Here is a 17,214-nt window from a genome sequence, read left to right as displayed (position 1 = left end):
CATCTTTTACATTTTATAACTGATGAGGTCAACCATGTGGTTTGAGTCCAGCATTGGAGGACTTCCATTGTATGCTCAGAATTATTAACAATAATTAACAGCAAGACAGAAAACTCCTCAGGCAACTCTTCTAGGATTATTGGGTGAAAGGCCTCTCTGCCTTCCTTTAAGAATATTTATTCCTAATTAATGTGGTTTAATACTTACATTGTCGTTATGGGCTGGCAAATTATCCAGTAGCCTGATGAGATATAAATACAACCTTTTGCTCCTTACCAAATACCGTAGCTAACTGTTGAACACTTCTTTGCACCATTAGCACTCTCCTATCGATCTAGTACTGAGCCTTAGCTGCTGTTTTACCTTCTTTTGTTTACACTTTAGATTTCCTTCTATTGTCCCTAGTTTTACTAGGCTTGAATTTTCTTTGGCTTAATTCGGTAATTATTGACATATCTGTGATTGCTATCTACTTCTAACTATTGTCTTTCCTTCCTTTTCCAGAAAGAGGTTTTAATAAAATTGTTCATTTTAATATTTAAAATATTGTGGAACACTTTCTATCCAATAAAGTCTTCTGATACACGCCCTGATTTTCATTAATACTGTTAAGTTTCGTCCCTAATACGTTCTCAGATTTTCTTATTTCTTAACTATTTTTTTTTTCTAGGAAACTAATCAGGCAGATGTAGACAATTATTCTGTATGTGTGTATCTAAGTAAATACGCACACATCTGTAAACACCTACTCAGCCATAAACATGGGCACACGTAACAGATCTCGGCTGAGCCTGTACTCCGTCTGCCCTTATTTGATGTAATTGGTTGTGAGCACTGATCTTCACGCCACCACAAGCTTCCAGCCTTGTGATCATTCCAGCCCTTCCCACCACTGTCGGGGCTGTGTGTGCCACCGATTCGGTACTGGAAAATTACCATCAGTAATTCCTAAAATCTCTAATGCAGTTTTACCGCTGTCTTCTTGAGACTTCCATTCTCCATACATCAACGATGACAATGCCATTTTTATTTTCACATATTATTGACAGGCACTTAAGGGCTTACTTGGGTTTTTATATGCTTTTTTAAAAAGCATTTTACTTTTATCCTTCACGATTTAATGTTTTCCATACATTATTCATACTTACATTAAGTCAGATTTTAAATGTGTGTGATTTACCGAAAAAACCCTACAGTTTTAGTCCCTGATTGATTTTCTTTTATAACCTTTGCACTTAATTATCTTACAGTGGCTAATGACATTTTATCACATTATATTATTAATGCAATGATATGCAAAGAAATTAAATTTGGGTATAACTGAGATCTAAATCTTAACCAAGTGACACCAAACGTAATGCAGCAATAGACAAAATTAGAGTTCAGCCAGCGGCATGGTATTACCATTTTCCTCGTGATTTATTTGATACTAAAGAAAAACAGTAACTGACAGAGGAAATCCATTGACTTGATTCTGACTGACAAGATTTCACATATGCTGGAACGTATTTTGTTGCAGTTTCTATAACAATGCATACTGCTGTCCTGATTTTTGTGGTTTTTACCTAAGATGTAATTCTTCTTAGATCTGCTTTTATTATTCATCAGTGGGGTAGCATATGAGTAAACAGTAAGCACAGGAAATATTGCTATCCTTCTGTTGTCGTTACATATTTGATTTGGCAAGTTAATAACATGACTGTAAAAGCTGTTTATATGAGATAATCATCACTGCAGAGTTTGGGCCCAGAAAATGGTGATATCTTCCTCCAAAACAAAATCTGTGATGGAAATTTCCACAAAAATCACCTTGACAGGAGATGACTAGTTTTACTGCAGGCCAGATGCAAACTGAAAGATACCGAACTTGCTGATGCTTTCATCCTGGAGTTGCCAAATCTACTGCATTTCCCTTTTTATTTCCTACTCAAAAGTGGATCATACTTGACTTTGCTTCTGTAAAAATATTAAGCTACAGAAAACACATTGGATACTGGAAAATATATACATATATTGAGACCTGCACAGATACTAGGTTTTTTGCTTCTATATTCAAATTTCCTCAGTATTAAAGAAAAAAGTAATAATCTGTTGTAATAAAAAATACACTGCCCAAAAGATATTGAAACCTATTCCAGCTGTACCTAATAGAGCAGATACAACTTTTAGCCAAGTGAGAAAAACACAGACAGATCCCAATTCACTTATGTGCATTACTAAATGTATCGTAAAGTTCCCCGTACTTGCAGAAATAAGTGGGAATACTGCCTTTGTTCTGCAGGTGTACCTGAGGACACCTAGAAGGAATCTGCTTTTATTTTTATTCATCACAGGCAAAAACCACCCAACAGTTGCTTTGGTAGGTTGCTTTGACAGCTGCATTAAGGCCACCACCGTGTGATGTTTGCACACGTTCAGCTCCTTCTAGCATTCCTCCAGCAGTGATTTCCACCGTGGGGAGAGAAGCTCCATGCGCGGGGATGCATGAGGTGAGAGAACACATCAGGAGAAATCACAGCTTTGTTTCCACAGCTCAGCAGCCCTTGGGCACCTTAACTTCCACTAAAATGAACCTACGTTTGTGTCCATTGCCAACACAAGGACATGCCTCATGTCTTCCATTGCCCGTGTTGTTGTTTGCCACAGACATCCCCAGCACAGCTATCATCAGAGTACTGGCTGAAGAAGAGGCTGAAAACAGGTAAAACAGAGAATCAAGGTCCTTCATAACCTTTACAAATAGAGCAAAAGAAATTTCTCCCAAATATCTATTGTCATTGTTTATAATTTTTAGCCGTCTCATCTTTCCCTATTTTCTTTGACAGTGGTAGTTGACAGTCCATCATGCCGGCACAACGAATGTGGGCCATTGCTGTCCACTTCTGAGGCAATGCCATCTCCAGTGCTAGTGGAAATTTATTTTAAAAAGTACTCATTGACTGAATTATCAGCTTCAAGGGAACCTACCGCTGCCTACCACTATTTTAAGTGCCTTGTCAGTTGCATCTGGGCTCAACAGTTACACGCCTTGGTAGTTAAACCAGCATCACTGCCAGCTTTCTAACCTCTCTTAAAAATACTAGTATTTTGTAAGTATGCGTTACAGGGAATCACAACAAATACGCTGCGTTTATTTGATTTTGACACTTTTTAGGCTTTAAAAAGTTGAAGGTCACGCCTACCTCCTGGATACTTCAAGACCGCAATCCCCTCCCCACCCACAGCACCCCTGCGCTCAGGGAAGTAAAATTCTGTTGGAAAAAGGGGGCTCCCTCCGCCGCTTTCCCAGCACGGGGGAGACTTGCCACTGTCCGAGATCGCAGCCCCGCCGGTGAGGCGGGCCGTGCCGGGCGGGGGCGCCGCGGGCCTCCCTCTCCGTGCCGGGGCGGTGTCGGTCGGCGCCCGCCGAGGACTTCCCGCAGGCGGGGGGCGGCTCGGCTCGGCACGGCTCGGCTCGGCACGGCGCGGCCATGGGCTCGGCGCTGGGCGGCGGCGCGGGCCGGGCGGCGGCGGGGGAGCAGCGGCGGCGGCGGCGGCAGCAGCGGCCGGCCGCGGGGCAGCCGCCCGCCCCCTCCTTCGAGTGCGCCGTCTGCCTGGAGGTGCTGCACCGCCCCGTGCGGACGCCCTGCGGACACGTGTAAGTGCCCGGGGCCGGTCCGGCGGCCGGAGCCCCGCGGCGGAACCGCCGGAGCCGTCGCCAGCCCGGGCGAAGGGGCTTTCCGTAAGCCCGGCCCCGGGCCGTCTCCCGCCGGCGGAGCGCCCCTGGGACGGAGGCAGGCGGGAGGTCGGGGCGGGGGGGTCTGGCAATGGGAGAGGTTCGGGGTGCGGACACCCGGGGTTCGCCCGGCCGGGGAGAGGCCAGAGGGAAAAGCCGAGGGAGAGGGGGACAGTCCGCTCTGAACGGGCTGAAAGGGGAGTAATCGGGTTCCATCGGTAATTTACGTATAGGTAAGGGTAAAGCAGAGCGCCGTACGCGTGCCTCTGCAGGCGGTGGGCGCAGGTAAGCAGCTCCGGAGTCAGCCCGTTCAAGACTGAATTACCTTGTGTCTGTTTCTCTGCTGACTGCAGAGAGAGGTTGGGACGCCCGTGCTTTATTTTTTTTTTCCTGTTAAATACCTAGAAATATCCCAGCTAACTTTGCTTAAGGTTAGGATATGCCAGAAAATCGATTTTGGGATGGCTGCTTTAGGATAAGGCCAATTATTCCGGACCGCTGAAAAAATCCCTGAGTAAAACCAGCTGTTCTAGAGTGAGTGTGTTCTTCTGGTTCAAATTCCAAGTGAGTATTTCTCATGGTTGCCTTCACCACAAATTTAATGTGAGCCATAATTGGAGTATCACCCCTAATCTCAGTCTTGTCCAGATGAAAGCATAGCATAAAGATCCCAGATAGAATCAGCACAGAGCAATGTATGCAGGTGTAAAATGCAAGAACAAACGTGAACCATCTGCTAGTGACACCCTGTACAAACGTGGCACCTGGCACAGGCATCCTTCTAGTGATGACGGCAGTCAGAAGTATGGTGTAAGCCAGTGTTTAGGAATAATTTTGGAAAAATAAAACAATAATTAAAAAAAAAAAGATAAAAGGCTTCCTAGCATGTTCCTGAGCCCATTCTTAGTTTCCAGGACAACTTGTTGGCCTGAGAAACTATAGGCAACTTGGCACAGTTCCTTCTCAACAGAAATCCAGGCAGGTAGCTGCACCTTTTCTGCTATTCACCTGGCGAGGCTTGTTTTTATTATTTATACCAGGTCACAGATCACGGAAAATGATGTGCTCCTGAGCTGAGACATACACATGTATGTATCTCTAAAAATGCAACTGTTTACAGCACCCTCAGGATCTTCAAGGACTAATGTATTAGCTTTTGTTGGATTTGAGAAGCGTTGTGCAGCCTCTAACTAGAGACTTGAGGTGATTGTTTGGAGGCTAAATGGAAGGGGAAAAAAAGTAGGGCTTTAGCAATGTTCAGGGTCAATATCCTGAGATGCTTAGGTTTTATTTCATCTGCCTGCACTGTTTTAAGTTTTGTTTGTTTATTTGTTTTACCTGTTTAGGTACGGACTGAGCAAATAAAGCAGAGCGATAAATTGGGTTAAGGGTGGAGGGGTTCTTGTTGCTGAACGTGAAATTCTTGCAAACGGTTTTCATAGTCAACTGAACAAATCACTGACTAATAGCAAAAGACTATTTGTGTATAATGCATCAGTGTAGTTGTTCTTCACCAATCCTTGTATCCTTTATATCAACTTTTTTCCTGCTACTGACAGTTTTAGGGGGAGGGTGAACAAACTGGCAAAGGGTAATCTGATTTTATATTTTGTGACATTAAAGGGGGAAAGCTCTCAGACAGCATGTGTGAACCTTATACAGGGTTATTTATAGAAGACTCATCTGTTCCTCAGGGAAACAAAGAAACCTTTTCAACCCTGTCTAAAGTACAGGAATAATCTAAGTTAAAACCTGCCCGAGGGCAAACCGTGTGTAACAATTCAGAGTTTATCCTTGGACAGGGAGCGTGTTGGGTCTTGGCTGTACTCTCTTTGCACTTTGTGTAATCATTTATACTTCTGTAAAGTAACTGCAAAATACCACCTTCTGTCTGACTTAGGCTTTGATTGTATTTTACATGGCTCCGTGGAGCTATATATGAAGAAAGCTTCCACAGAAGAGATTACATCTGAAATCCTCCTATAGATCGATCACAGGCTGTTAAGTATGTTAGAAATGCTGTTGTGGAATGCACTGGCAAGCTTGGCAAGTTGTTTTACAGTGGCTGAAGAAGGTTTTCCCTCAGCTTCCAACTCCACTCCTCTGCTGGAGCTGCTATCTACGTAGCAGAGCTGGTGGGGGCAATGTGGACTCGTGACTTAGCAGCTCTGGTGCAAAGGTTAGCGTTTTAGCAACTGGGAAAGCGGGTGGATTTGCACTCAAATGCCAAACTGAGTAGAAGTATCTGAGAGATAAGCACATGATACCTTCTGCTGGGCTGGAGGGTTGGGAGAGGAGACAGAAGGAAAGGTGGGTAACCTTTGGTTTATGGTTGGACACGATGATCTTAAAGGTCTTTTCCAACATAAATGATTCTATGATTCAACAGAGGGGCAGCACAGGAGGGTGCGGGTGGCAACATCCTAAATTGGCACAGCATGACCACCAGTACTAGCTGGTTTGAGTGATCTGCTGATCACGACCATAGTGATTTGTGGTTTTAGGTGCCTCTCTTTTGGAAGCTACTACATTTAAATCTCCAAGCAGAATTGGCAAAAAGGAAGATGTTCCTGCTCCTTACCTGTTTCAGTGCGAAGTCAGCAGTTTATTTGGGTGAAATTTTGCATTCATGCAGCTGGGGTTGCAGACACAAGTTTGCTTCTGCTGCAGGGCTGTGGTACTTAGCAGAGGGGCACAAGTGGAAATTTATCGTAGAGGTGCAAGGACTTTTGCCACCTCCTCACCCTTGCGTGTCTGCTGTCTGCACACTCACCCAGGCTGAGCAATGTGCTCACTGTGGGTTGCAGTCTAGCACGACAGCTCCTTCTAGCTCCTCCAAAGCCAGAGGGGCCGGCAGTCAGTGTGCATCCTTTCTTTTGTCCTTCCTTGCAGCCCCAGGCTGTCACTCTACCTGAGACCCTTCAGATCCCTATCTTGACGTGATGGGAAGCTGTAATCTAATGCAAAGAAAGGCCTTCTCCTGTCCCATTAGCACTGGGGCTTTGCAATGGTGCTCAGATAGTGAAGGGCAGTAATGTCTTAAATCTCTTCAGGAAGATTCACCAAAGCTTATCTGTCATATCCGTAACTGACAAAAAGCTTTCAAAAGCAGCTGCAGTGACCACTAATCCAATCTGCTTTTATTACTAAAACCAGAGAAGTGAAGTGACTTGGACACTCCCGGAGGTAGGTATGCCTTTATCCAGTCCAAACCCTGTGATGGCTAGATCAGCGAACCACTTACCACACAGCAACCTAACACTTTCCCTGCAACTGCTGCCTAAAACCTCCGAGTGTAATTCTCCAACTCCGGACTTCATCACGTATTGGAGAAATTCCCTCATCTTAACAACCTGGGTTGTTGTCCATCATAGGCGCGGCATGGAGTATTCTTCTGCTTATGGGCTCAGGAAGAGTTACAGTAAGCTATCAGTATGTATATTTGTGACGTTGTCCAGCAGCAACACATGAAATAACAACAAAATGAAATAATCTTTGCTGTGATGGCAGGTTTTGAAATCATGGACTGCAGGCTTTGCCCAGCCCACAGGGGATGGGTTCCTCGCTTCTGCTCTGAAATGAGTCCTCACAGTCACATACATTTCAGTGCTACCAGGATGCTCAGTTTGTCTGTTCTCAGTGCTCCCCTTAACGCAAGTAGGGCTGTAGGAACAATACCCACAATCTTCTTAACAATATATCCTAAGAACAAATATCCTGCCATGTTACACTGGGGATGCACTTGGTGCAAAATTTTGATTCTTTTTTATATGCCCTGCCTTATTTGAAGCATGTTGGGGGGGGGATTATCACATTTGTTTTTGTTTCTTTCTATGTATAGATTCTGTCATTCCTGTATTTCTGCAAGTTTAAAGAATAATGCGTGGACGTGCCCTTACTGCCGCGCTTATCTTCCTTCTGAAGGAATTCCAGCCACTGATATTGCCAAGAAGATGGAGAGCACATACCAAAATTGCACAGAATGCGAAACACAGGTTTGCAGCCTTGAACACTAACTACTAAATAATTCCCGAGATGTATCCATGCACGAGAATTAACACTATTAAGATCCCTTTTTAAGGGCATGTCTAAACAGAGAAACTCCACCGGCATGATGATGGAAGAATAAATTTTTGTGATTTATCAAGTTCCATATCTAAAAGAGCTCTAAAACACTCTGCCAGTGCCATTGCAAATATTAAGCTCAAGCCTAAACCTATGGGAACTGAATCTTCTTGACTCCCTATGCTGGCTTTGGCTAGAGAAAGGACAAATCACTTTTTTTTTATGTACTACAATTGCCTAATTATAAAAATCCTGGCCACAACTGCATCTGTTAAAATACAGGACAAAGATACAAAATTTTGTGGGTTTTTTTTTTTTTTTTAAAAACACCCTGCCCCCCTTTGGTAAAGCTACCTAAACTGAGCCTTTTTCCTTAAATCTAAATAAAGCCTTTGAAACATCACTTACTCACATGCAAATGAAGTTTTAAATGCTACTGTTGGAACTGGAACGTGTTAGTCATGTTTCATCAAAACAAGGTGCAGAGCAAAAGGTTAACAGGACTTGGTGGTGGAGGACAGGGCATATATCAAGAGGAAAAATAGTTAACCAAGATTGAATTAATACACATTTACTTGAAAATTCATATAAACCCAAGTATTTTCTCCCATGTTTGTGAATATTTACTCTGTGCCTCTTTCTGTATAATGAACACTCTTCAGTCCTGCGCTTGTTTTGTGGGAGAAGATTGTACAGCTTAGATCTGACTCCCTCTTATTTTTTCTCTGAACGGATTCACATCTGGCTTTTATAATTTCTCCTGTCTTGCTAACTGCAAAACAGTACCCTTAAGTCTTTCTTGTCTAGCAGCAGCAGAAGTGTGAAAATACCATAAAATGTAAAACAGCACGTAAATGTGTGAACTTCAGAAAGACTGCTATTTGCAGGGTTGTGCGGAGTTCCAGAGAACGGAAGAAAAGCAGCAAAAAAGTTTATTTGTTGTTAACACTATCGCTTCTTTACCTTTTTGCCACGGATTTTCTATTTGGGAACGATCTGCTTAAAACTAACAATGAAATGCATGAACGGCAACACCTTGATATTAACAGTGGCTAAATACTGAATTTAATTTCAATATTTTTTTAAAATCAGGTTTTGCAGAAGGAACCCAATTGTAACAGGTATGTTAAGAGGTGCTGAGCTACGTATGGCTTAGCTAGGCTTCTCAATACTTAGTAGAGCTTAAGTACCGCTTTTTGCTCTTCAGTGGCAGAGCACAAGAATTGACCTGATTATGGATATTTGCAGTGGTTTATAATCTTTCTTGTGGCTGCAGAAAGTGTTGGCTGTATTTCTTGCATAAAGCCATCAGTGAGACCGCTAAGATATGTTGAAAAGGAGGGTGCATTTAATGCATTCCAGCGCCAAGACACCTTTGTGTGGTGTTTCTGATATTTGGCAGACTACCCTTGGCAAATGCTCCAGTGCATGGATTGCTGTGTTAGTGTAAACCTAACTTCATTTGCAGTTTCCACTTGGGGAGTGGAAATTGCAATTAAGCGACTGCGGCCTGAGCATTTTCATTCTGCTGCATCTGCAGCCAGGATGGTCATTTGTAGTAGAGCCATGGCACAGGCATCTGGGACAGGGTTATATTAAATTTCTTCACCAAGATTCACCAGTCATCAATGTTTAAAGGTTAAGAATATAGAATAACCTAGAAGTAATATTAGTCTCTGCACTGTTTCTGTGCAAATAATATTTTAATATCTCAACATGGCGACTTCATATAATTTCATATTCTTTCTCGTCACAGAAAATACCTCACAATTGTGCTTCACCAGGTTTGTTATTCAGAGGTTCTGAGTTAAAGGAAATAGGACAGCCAGTAGCAGCAGCAATATAAACCCCAAATCTTATCCTTAATGAATCTATAAAAAAGTTTTGCTGATGACTTCACTGAGGTCAGAATCGGGCCCTCATGTTGGAATATTTTTGGTTTTAACAGAGTTGGTCTAGATTTTCACCATTAAAAACAGAGCAAGATGTGAACTGGGAGGGTCCCCCTCCCCAAACTAGAAACGTTTCCCTTTTGCCTGCCACATTTCAGTCCAAAATACTAAGGGCCAAGGCAGGGGACAAATAAAATCACCACAAACCAATAATTATTTCACTCAAATTGACTTTACTCTCATAAGCTGAATGTTGTTATTATGAAATGTATTAGAGCAATACTGAACCAGTAACAAAATGCTTGAGGAACTGAGCCAGTAGCCGGAGGAGATGTGTATTCTTCCCTAGGTATAGCCACAATGTTGTAATCGGGCTTTGAACTAGAAAATATTCAGAATGATGTATCAGCGCGAATGTGTCGTGGTATAAAACATAACAAGCTGCTTCTTCTCATTGCTTAGGTATGTCTGAGTGAAATGAGAGCTCATTTAAGAACTTGTGAAAAATATATAGAAAAATATGGACCTGTACAGGAGCTTGGAGATGCTGTAACAAGGTAGACCTCAGTGTTGACGACATCGTAAAAGCACTTTTGAGTTTGTTATCCCAACATAGTAATCTCAAACTGGTAGAAGAATTCTCTGATTTTTTTTTTTTTTAATTGGAACTTGTTTCTGTTTCATAGAATTCAACATGAATCCTCTACTAATACTTTTACATCATAATACTCAAATAGTACTTAAAATGGACGCTAATTTTTTTTTGGTGTATGACTACAAAATAATACATTTTACTTGCAGTTAGTATGATTTTGATAGAATTTAGCTCCATGTGACCTGTTTTGTAGAAACAGTTGTATTTTGACAAGTCAGCAGTTTATGCTATTTTTCTTGGGGGAGAATTATGTTTACTTTCAAATAAAACTCCTTGAAAATGTTGTTTATTTCCAGAATGAATAAGACTAATAATAATCTAAATGTAATTGGCTGTCTTATATAATTTGTTCTTCAGAAATAGTTTTGAATTAAGAAGACTGACAGCTTTTCATATTTATATACTTATAGTATATATAGAGAATATATATATTTACAGAATATATGTGTGTTGTATGGCAAAAGTTCAAATTCTTTGTCCCTTTCATTCTCTTTCAGGGCAGGACCTGTTAGAGCAATCGATTAGGTGTGTAGCAATTCTAGAATGACTGAGGTCTTGAAGTTCAATGGCCTTTAGTTTTGTCCATTAATGATTAGGAGCAATTTTGATATCATTATTAAAATGCTTTTTTAGTTATGTAATTTAAAGTCCCTATACTCTTTGCTATTTGAATTCCTAAATGACACGTTATTCAGGTTGCTTGCTCAGAAGACCTGTCTCCTCATCAGTTATTATTCTTCTGATGCTCAGAAAAACTTGAACATTTATCCACACACATTTGAAAGCGGCACTAACCTGAAAACAGCGTCTCCACCATGCAACAAGACCATACCCTGTACTGAAAACTAAGTAGGAATCCTCCGCAAGAAAGTGTCGATACTTAATGAGGGCTCCTGAGAACTGGCAGTTTGGTCACGCATGCTCCAAGTGTATCACAGCGATTAAATGATGCTTTTATCAAACGTCTATAGTTGTAGTGTTTGGTATTTTCATCTGTTCTTCTCTACGGTCATGGTTACGTTAAGAGTGCTTTTCTGGATCAATATCCTGACACGCTGGCACAGTTCTGTGCACTGCTCGCAGCGTCCATTAGCAAGGCTGGCCTTTTGCCAGCATAGCATACATCACACCCAGGTACACGTCATACACCCATGCTGCATTTTAGCTATGGCAAAAGCAGCTCCTAATGATACCTGGCCAAAGAAATCTAAATACTTCTTTTATTGCTTGTAGTACTGAAAATGTATCAGTTACATCTGCATCCACTAACAATATACTACCTCTTATTCCCAGATACTCCTGTCCTTATTGCCAGTGCGAAATGGATGAGGATGAGCTAATGGACCACTGTCTCACTTACCACAGATTGGAAAGGAGAGCAGTGGTAATGTACATAACTATATATTTTACTGAATCCCCGTGTTAAACTGATTAATTCTAGCAAGCATTACTGATAGGAGATAATAGACAAAGAGAAAATATATCGTTTAATTTTTTTTGACAGTGGAGAAAAAACATACTTATATTCAATCCCTCTCCTCATCTCTCACAGACAAGCGTGTATGCACATAATGTTTAAAATATTAGCACTCCTAGCATTGTGAGTGCTGGTAGGAGCACTGAAAACGGTGTAGGAAGTCTTATGATGGATACAACAAACAGTTACTTACAGCCAAGACGATGAGCAGTATTAGGTTCAGTGACTTGCCTGCTTTTAAATCCCGTATGTGCTATTCCTACTGACCTAACTCAGGTTTCTGTGCAGCGTTTGCTGTGTATTCTCATCTGGGTTTTGAGGTTCTAATTTGAGAACTGCTTATGTGGCCTTATATAGGAGTCTGTCATAGTGGTTTGTGGTTGGTTTTTTTTTAAAGTTAAGGTAACTTCACATAAATGGCTTCATTCTGGAGGTCCTTGGGGGCTGCGAGGTCTTACTGTGACCCTGTTCATAGGACTGAGGTCCATAGGGTGTAGACTCAGATCTGGACAAGCCTAATTGACTTCACTGATCGTTATTTGCCGAGGCATTTTAGACTCCGATTCTCACATCTCGCAGAAGAGGTGTTTTAGAGAGGTTACAGACCGAAGGACTTGTAGACAAATCAACCAATGCTCCCGTTTCCTGCAGCGGGTGAGATGGGGGAAACCCGCTCCATTCCCTTTTACACTGCAGGTTAGTTTTCACCACTTTAACCATGATCATATTAGTAAGTTATTGTGGAGCCAGAGCTCCAAGTAAATTAAAGGAAACGTTGACTCAGAGTGTATACTGTGTTCACCTTTGTCTGAGTTAATGCTTTAATGCGTAACATTTTGCCAAATTTTGTATTTTTCAGATTAGACTCTGTATTTACTTTGGTCAACTGGAATAATTGTCAATAATTTTTATTACACCCATCAGTCTATAAGCTCATTTTTTCACTCAGGGCAAATTCATAAATAGCTGTATTGTGTAGCTGTAGGGCAGAATTAAGCCTTAAAACTTAGAAAATTATTAAATCCTTTGCTCAATTCAGAGTTGCATATACAAGCTGATCCTGAGAGACCTGTGAGTAATACGCATTATACAGCCGCTGTTGCACATTTCTTTGAAACCTAATGTAAAAAACAATATTTAGAACTATGTTTGCCTACAAATAATGTAAAAATTATAAGCAGGGAAATGAAAATGTGATCTTTTAAGTCCTACTGGTTTCATAATTTAGTTGGTTTATAAACTGTAGACACCACGCCGTTAATACAAAGCAAAGGGAGGGGACATGCTGGGAGGTGCACTTTGTCATTTGCTACTGACACACTGACCCTCCCCTTTAATTCTGAAATACCTTTGGAGTAACTGTTTCAGGATTTCAGGAGTACCTGAAAAAGTGATTCGGCACAGCTGTTTCAACCTTTTCACTTCAAACTTAGAATAAACACATGGGACTTTTAGTTCTAAGAAAGGCATAGGAACTTTCAGGGTATTGTATCATAATGTTTGTTTCCATAAGATGTCATAAAGCTGTTTTTAGACTACACGTAGCATATTCACACAAGGTGTATTCCATGATAATCATCTTTTTAGCATACACAGAGTGTTCTCATGATATTGCTTGAAGAAATAAATGTTGCAGCAACTGCAACTTTTATATTACAGAGAACCCACAGGAAGTAATTCAGCTTTTCTTTTGATGAAGTGTTTTAGGCCCTTCTGTTGTAAGCACGCAGATTAATTAATTTGTTATTGATGACCAGAGAAATCCTGTATGTTTCTTGTAGCGCTTTATCATCCAAACAGTGGCTTGGATGATAAAGAAATGGATTATTTGTTATTAGTTTATTATTTGAATGATAAACAAATGGATACATGAATTGTTTGGATGATAAACAAATTTTGTATTGGATAAAACAAATGCTTTTGAATGACTGTTCTCTTGTAGCTAATAGGAGGGAGTATATTAACCACCAGATCTATATAGGTTGACAGTCCTTGGGATGTCTGCAGACACGAATTACACAGCAGGAATTAGCATAATTGACAGTTGATCTGGAAGTGCACTGTGCCTAGCAGTATTCGTCTTGCTCAAAGAATGCCATTTGGCCATAACAGATCCACTTATTTCACATTTCTGGTTTTTTAAACACTGATAATATTTCTTCTGTAAAACCGCCGAGATGAAAATTGAATACTTCCTTCCATTTATTTATAGTGTTGTCCAATTTGTTGTTTAACACCTGGGAGAGATCCAAGCTATTTCAGCAGAAATTTTATAAGCCATCTTCAACTCAGACATACACCCCATTATGAAGACTACATAGTGAGTAATGGTATTTGCAAACTACTGGACTCCATTTCTTTATGTGTATCTTCTTCCACACCTTTTACAATCACTCATGAAAAGAACTGAGCAGATAACTGCACCACAAAGTCAGGAAGCGTGGCAGATGTGTACAGAAACAGCATAGTCTGGTACTCAGAGGTGCCAACTTACGGATTCTGTCCTCAGTTCTGTTGCTGTCTAATGGTGGGACAAGGGAAAGGTACTCCCTTACCTCATTTCTTAACAGGTATTATGCATCTGACTCATGTTTATAAATGACTTGGAGATCCTCAAATGAAAACCTACGTACTTTAAATGAAAGTTGTTTCAACAACCCATTTTTATTCTATAAGAACCTGAGGTGACACGGTTGTACTTCTGACAGGTGCTGCAGCTGTTTGCTGTCTGAGTGGCCTGCAAAATAGGAAATGCAGCACAAGCATTAACATGCTGTTAGAATTTCTCAAGAATATTAGTCAGTGCTTTCCTATATTTATGTTTGATACTCATCCAGACAAAATCCCAAAGAAAGATATAAAAAATTATTTTTTTCGAAGGGTGCAAAAGCACCAAAGAAAATGATGTCCAAATGGAGGGCAGGGGTGAAGAACCATCTTAATAATTTGAACCTATAATCCATGCACATGGCGGAAACAGGCTTACGTATGACAGCACTGTAATGATAGCTCACGTATATAGCTTCATAAAGTATAGCTAAGACTTGAGTATTTATTTCTATACACAGTAATATAACATGCATCACCAAATTGGACTCTTTAATAAAGAGCATTATCATTGTTGGGTTTTGCATAATCACTGAATTACTCTGTTTCTGCATTTGACATTCTCATTTATTGCAAGTTTCATAATGATTTCTCTTGCTTTATGTTGCAATGTTTACCACTAAGGAGTAGAAAGTTAGGCAGTAAACTTTAAACATGGATGTAAACCCACTGAAACCAGTATTTTGTTAACTGGTAACTCAAGCAGTCAAAATGAAATCTATTAACACATTAATTACTATTTTGATATTCAATAAAATAACCTTTTTTTTCTTCTTTCAGGACATAAACACTGTTGGAGAAGTTCTTGTCGAAAGAGTTCTAGATGGGTCATTCTTAGAATATGTGCATGTGAATCATCCAAACAGCACGTAAGGGCTACTGCAGAAGAGTGGAAGGACATGTTCTGTAGATAAACATGGTCATTAAAATTTAGCCTTTTGCAGTTAATGGAGTGTTAGTAACCTGCATGGAGCTAATTTTTTTTTCCTTAAGCATTGTTTTGTTTTTAAATTATTTTTTAAATTAAATTTCAGTTTCATTAAAAAATGTGTTCTTTTTTTGTAAAAGAAAATATTGTCAGTTTCTGTAACAAAAATACAATGGTCCTGAACTCGCTGCTGGTCCAGCATACAGATACACTGGCTTTGACAGCAGCCTCTCCTATTTGTTTGCAGCTCCATTCCAGGAGCAGGCCAATCTTGTGTACATTGATGATGACAATGCAATGCTGGAGGTAGATGACAAACAACAGCATTTCAGATGCTACAGAACCAAACAAATTGGAACACATCCCCCCTCAAAACAGTATTGGGCATACTACCTACTGTCAAGGACTGCACGTAAGTTTCCATTTACAGTGCAAGATGAGACTCAAAATTAGCAAAGTAGGTAAGTGAAAGGCGTCTTGAAAGGATAGCAAGAAGTGAATACTATGTTTATTATTAAAAAATGGAAATCTGTTCAAAAGATTGAAAGCGTCTTTTAACTAACCTGTATTCTTCCTATGTAAGTTAAAAAAAGTAGGTAGTTTTTTTACATGTACAGTATAACACAGTATCTTTCAAAGATGCAGTTGATCTGTAAGAAATTAAAATTCATGATCGTGCATAGAAGCATGTACAGTGATTAAAGTAGCTTTAATCACATGGTATCACGTTAACAAGGAAACTCCCAATAGACTTTAGGTCTTTACTAGTTTTTCTTGGAATCAGAAAGTGGCTCCTTTTTGAGAAAAGAAAGATTCAATGTTTCATGCGCCTGAAAGTTGCTCTCCTTTCTCTTTGAGAACTGTCCTTGGGAATGAAAACTCCTCACTCAGAAGGATGGACAGTGCTGCTCCAAAGGGTGGAATTTGTGGGAACATTTGAGTAGCTCAAAAAGAAAAAATCTGGTCTGCCAGAGCAGAGTAGCCAAAAATATAGGGAAAAAGTTACTGGATTTATGGCTTCCTGCACATGTAAAAAATGTATAGGGATCATTTTATATGTATGAAATAAGCTACCACCATAGGAGTGTTGTCCTTAGTTTGTCTGTGGCTGCAAGGGTTCTTTGACAGTAGTGATACAGATACACCTGGCAAGAGCAAAAGATGTCCTTCCCCTTGCACGTGGCACCTTCTGATCCCCCTGCAGTTACACAGCTTTCTCTCTTTTCCCTTCTGCTCACATCCATCTTTGCCTGCTCCCACAGAACAAATCCCTGCCTTTTTCATGCAAGATGTGCTGTTCTTGCAGCAGCAGCAGCACTGTCAAGAAAGCAACCAAAATAATAGTTGTACGAAAAGAAGTTGTATAATAGCTGTGCGAAGGTGATCTAAAATGTACCTCTTCAGTGGCAGTTGCCCCCTGCAAACAGCAAAATTTTATGAGCAGTTCTACAAGTTTTCACTGTTGAGATTTCATTTCACAAACACATTTTATCATGAGGAATAAAAAGTTGACAGGGCCATTGGTTTCATTTCATCGAAAAAGTCTGATTTAAAATGCTTTCCTTCAAATAAATGTGTTTCATAAACTTCAGCTGCCTGATTTCTCTTTACGTGTTGTCTATGTCAATGGCAAAAACTACATATGATTTACAAGGCTGGTGCCATGCTATATATTCCTCCGTGGTGTACTGGTTGTCAACTCCAAGGTCACAGCTTTATTAAAGGATCAAGATTTACAATAATGTTAGCAAGAGCATGAATGCCTTCACACACACCTTCCTGTAGTTTACTTCCCTGAGGTCATCTGCGCAATTTCTCCCCCTGCCAAAAGCTACTAATCGATAAATACTGCGGTCTCCCAAACAAAGTTCAAAT

General features: G+C 40.5%; 1 protein-coding gene across 1 annotated transcript; it reads left to right on the top strand.

Annotated features, from left to right (window-relative positions):
• The first annotated feature begins 3,470 nt into the window (after positions 1-3,470).
• Positions 3,471-15,459, top strand: RNF125 (ring finger protein 125). The gene is made up of 6 exons (XM_076328956.1): positions 3,471-3,637; positions 7,557-7,710; positions 10,135-10,229; positions 11,621-11,711; positions 14,017-14,124; positions 15,192-15,459. Exons 1-6 carry the CDS (start codon positions 3,471-3,473, stop codon positions 15,282-15,284), a joined length of 708 nt encoding a protein of 235 aa, XP_076185071.1. The 3' UTR covers positions 15,285-15,459.
• Positions 15,460-17,214: the final 1,755 nt, after the last annotated feature.

The sequence above is a fragment of the Aptenodytes patagonicus genome, chromosome 2 (genome assembly GCF_965638725.1).
Source record: "Aptenodytes patagonicus chromosome 2, bAptPat1.pri.cur, whole genome shotgun sequence".
In the NCBI taxonomy this organism is placed as follows: domain Eukaryota; kingdom Metazoa; phylum Chordata; class Aves; order Sphenisciformes; family Spheniscidae; genus Aptenodytes; species Aptenodytes patagonicus.
The sequence above is the reverse complement of the archived record's forward strand: the minus strand, read 5'-3'. Positions and strand labels throughout refer to the sequence as shown.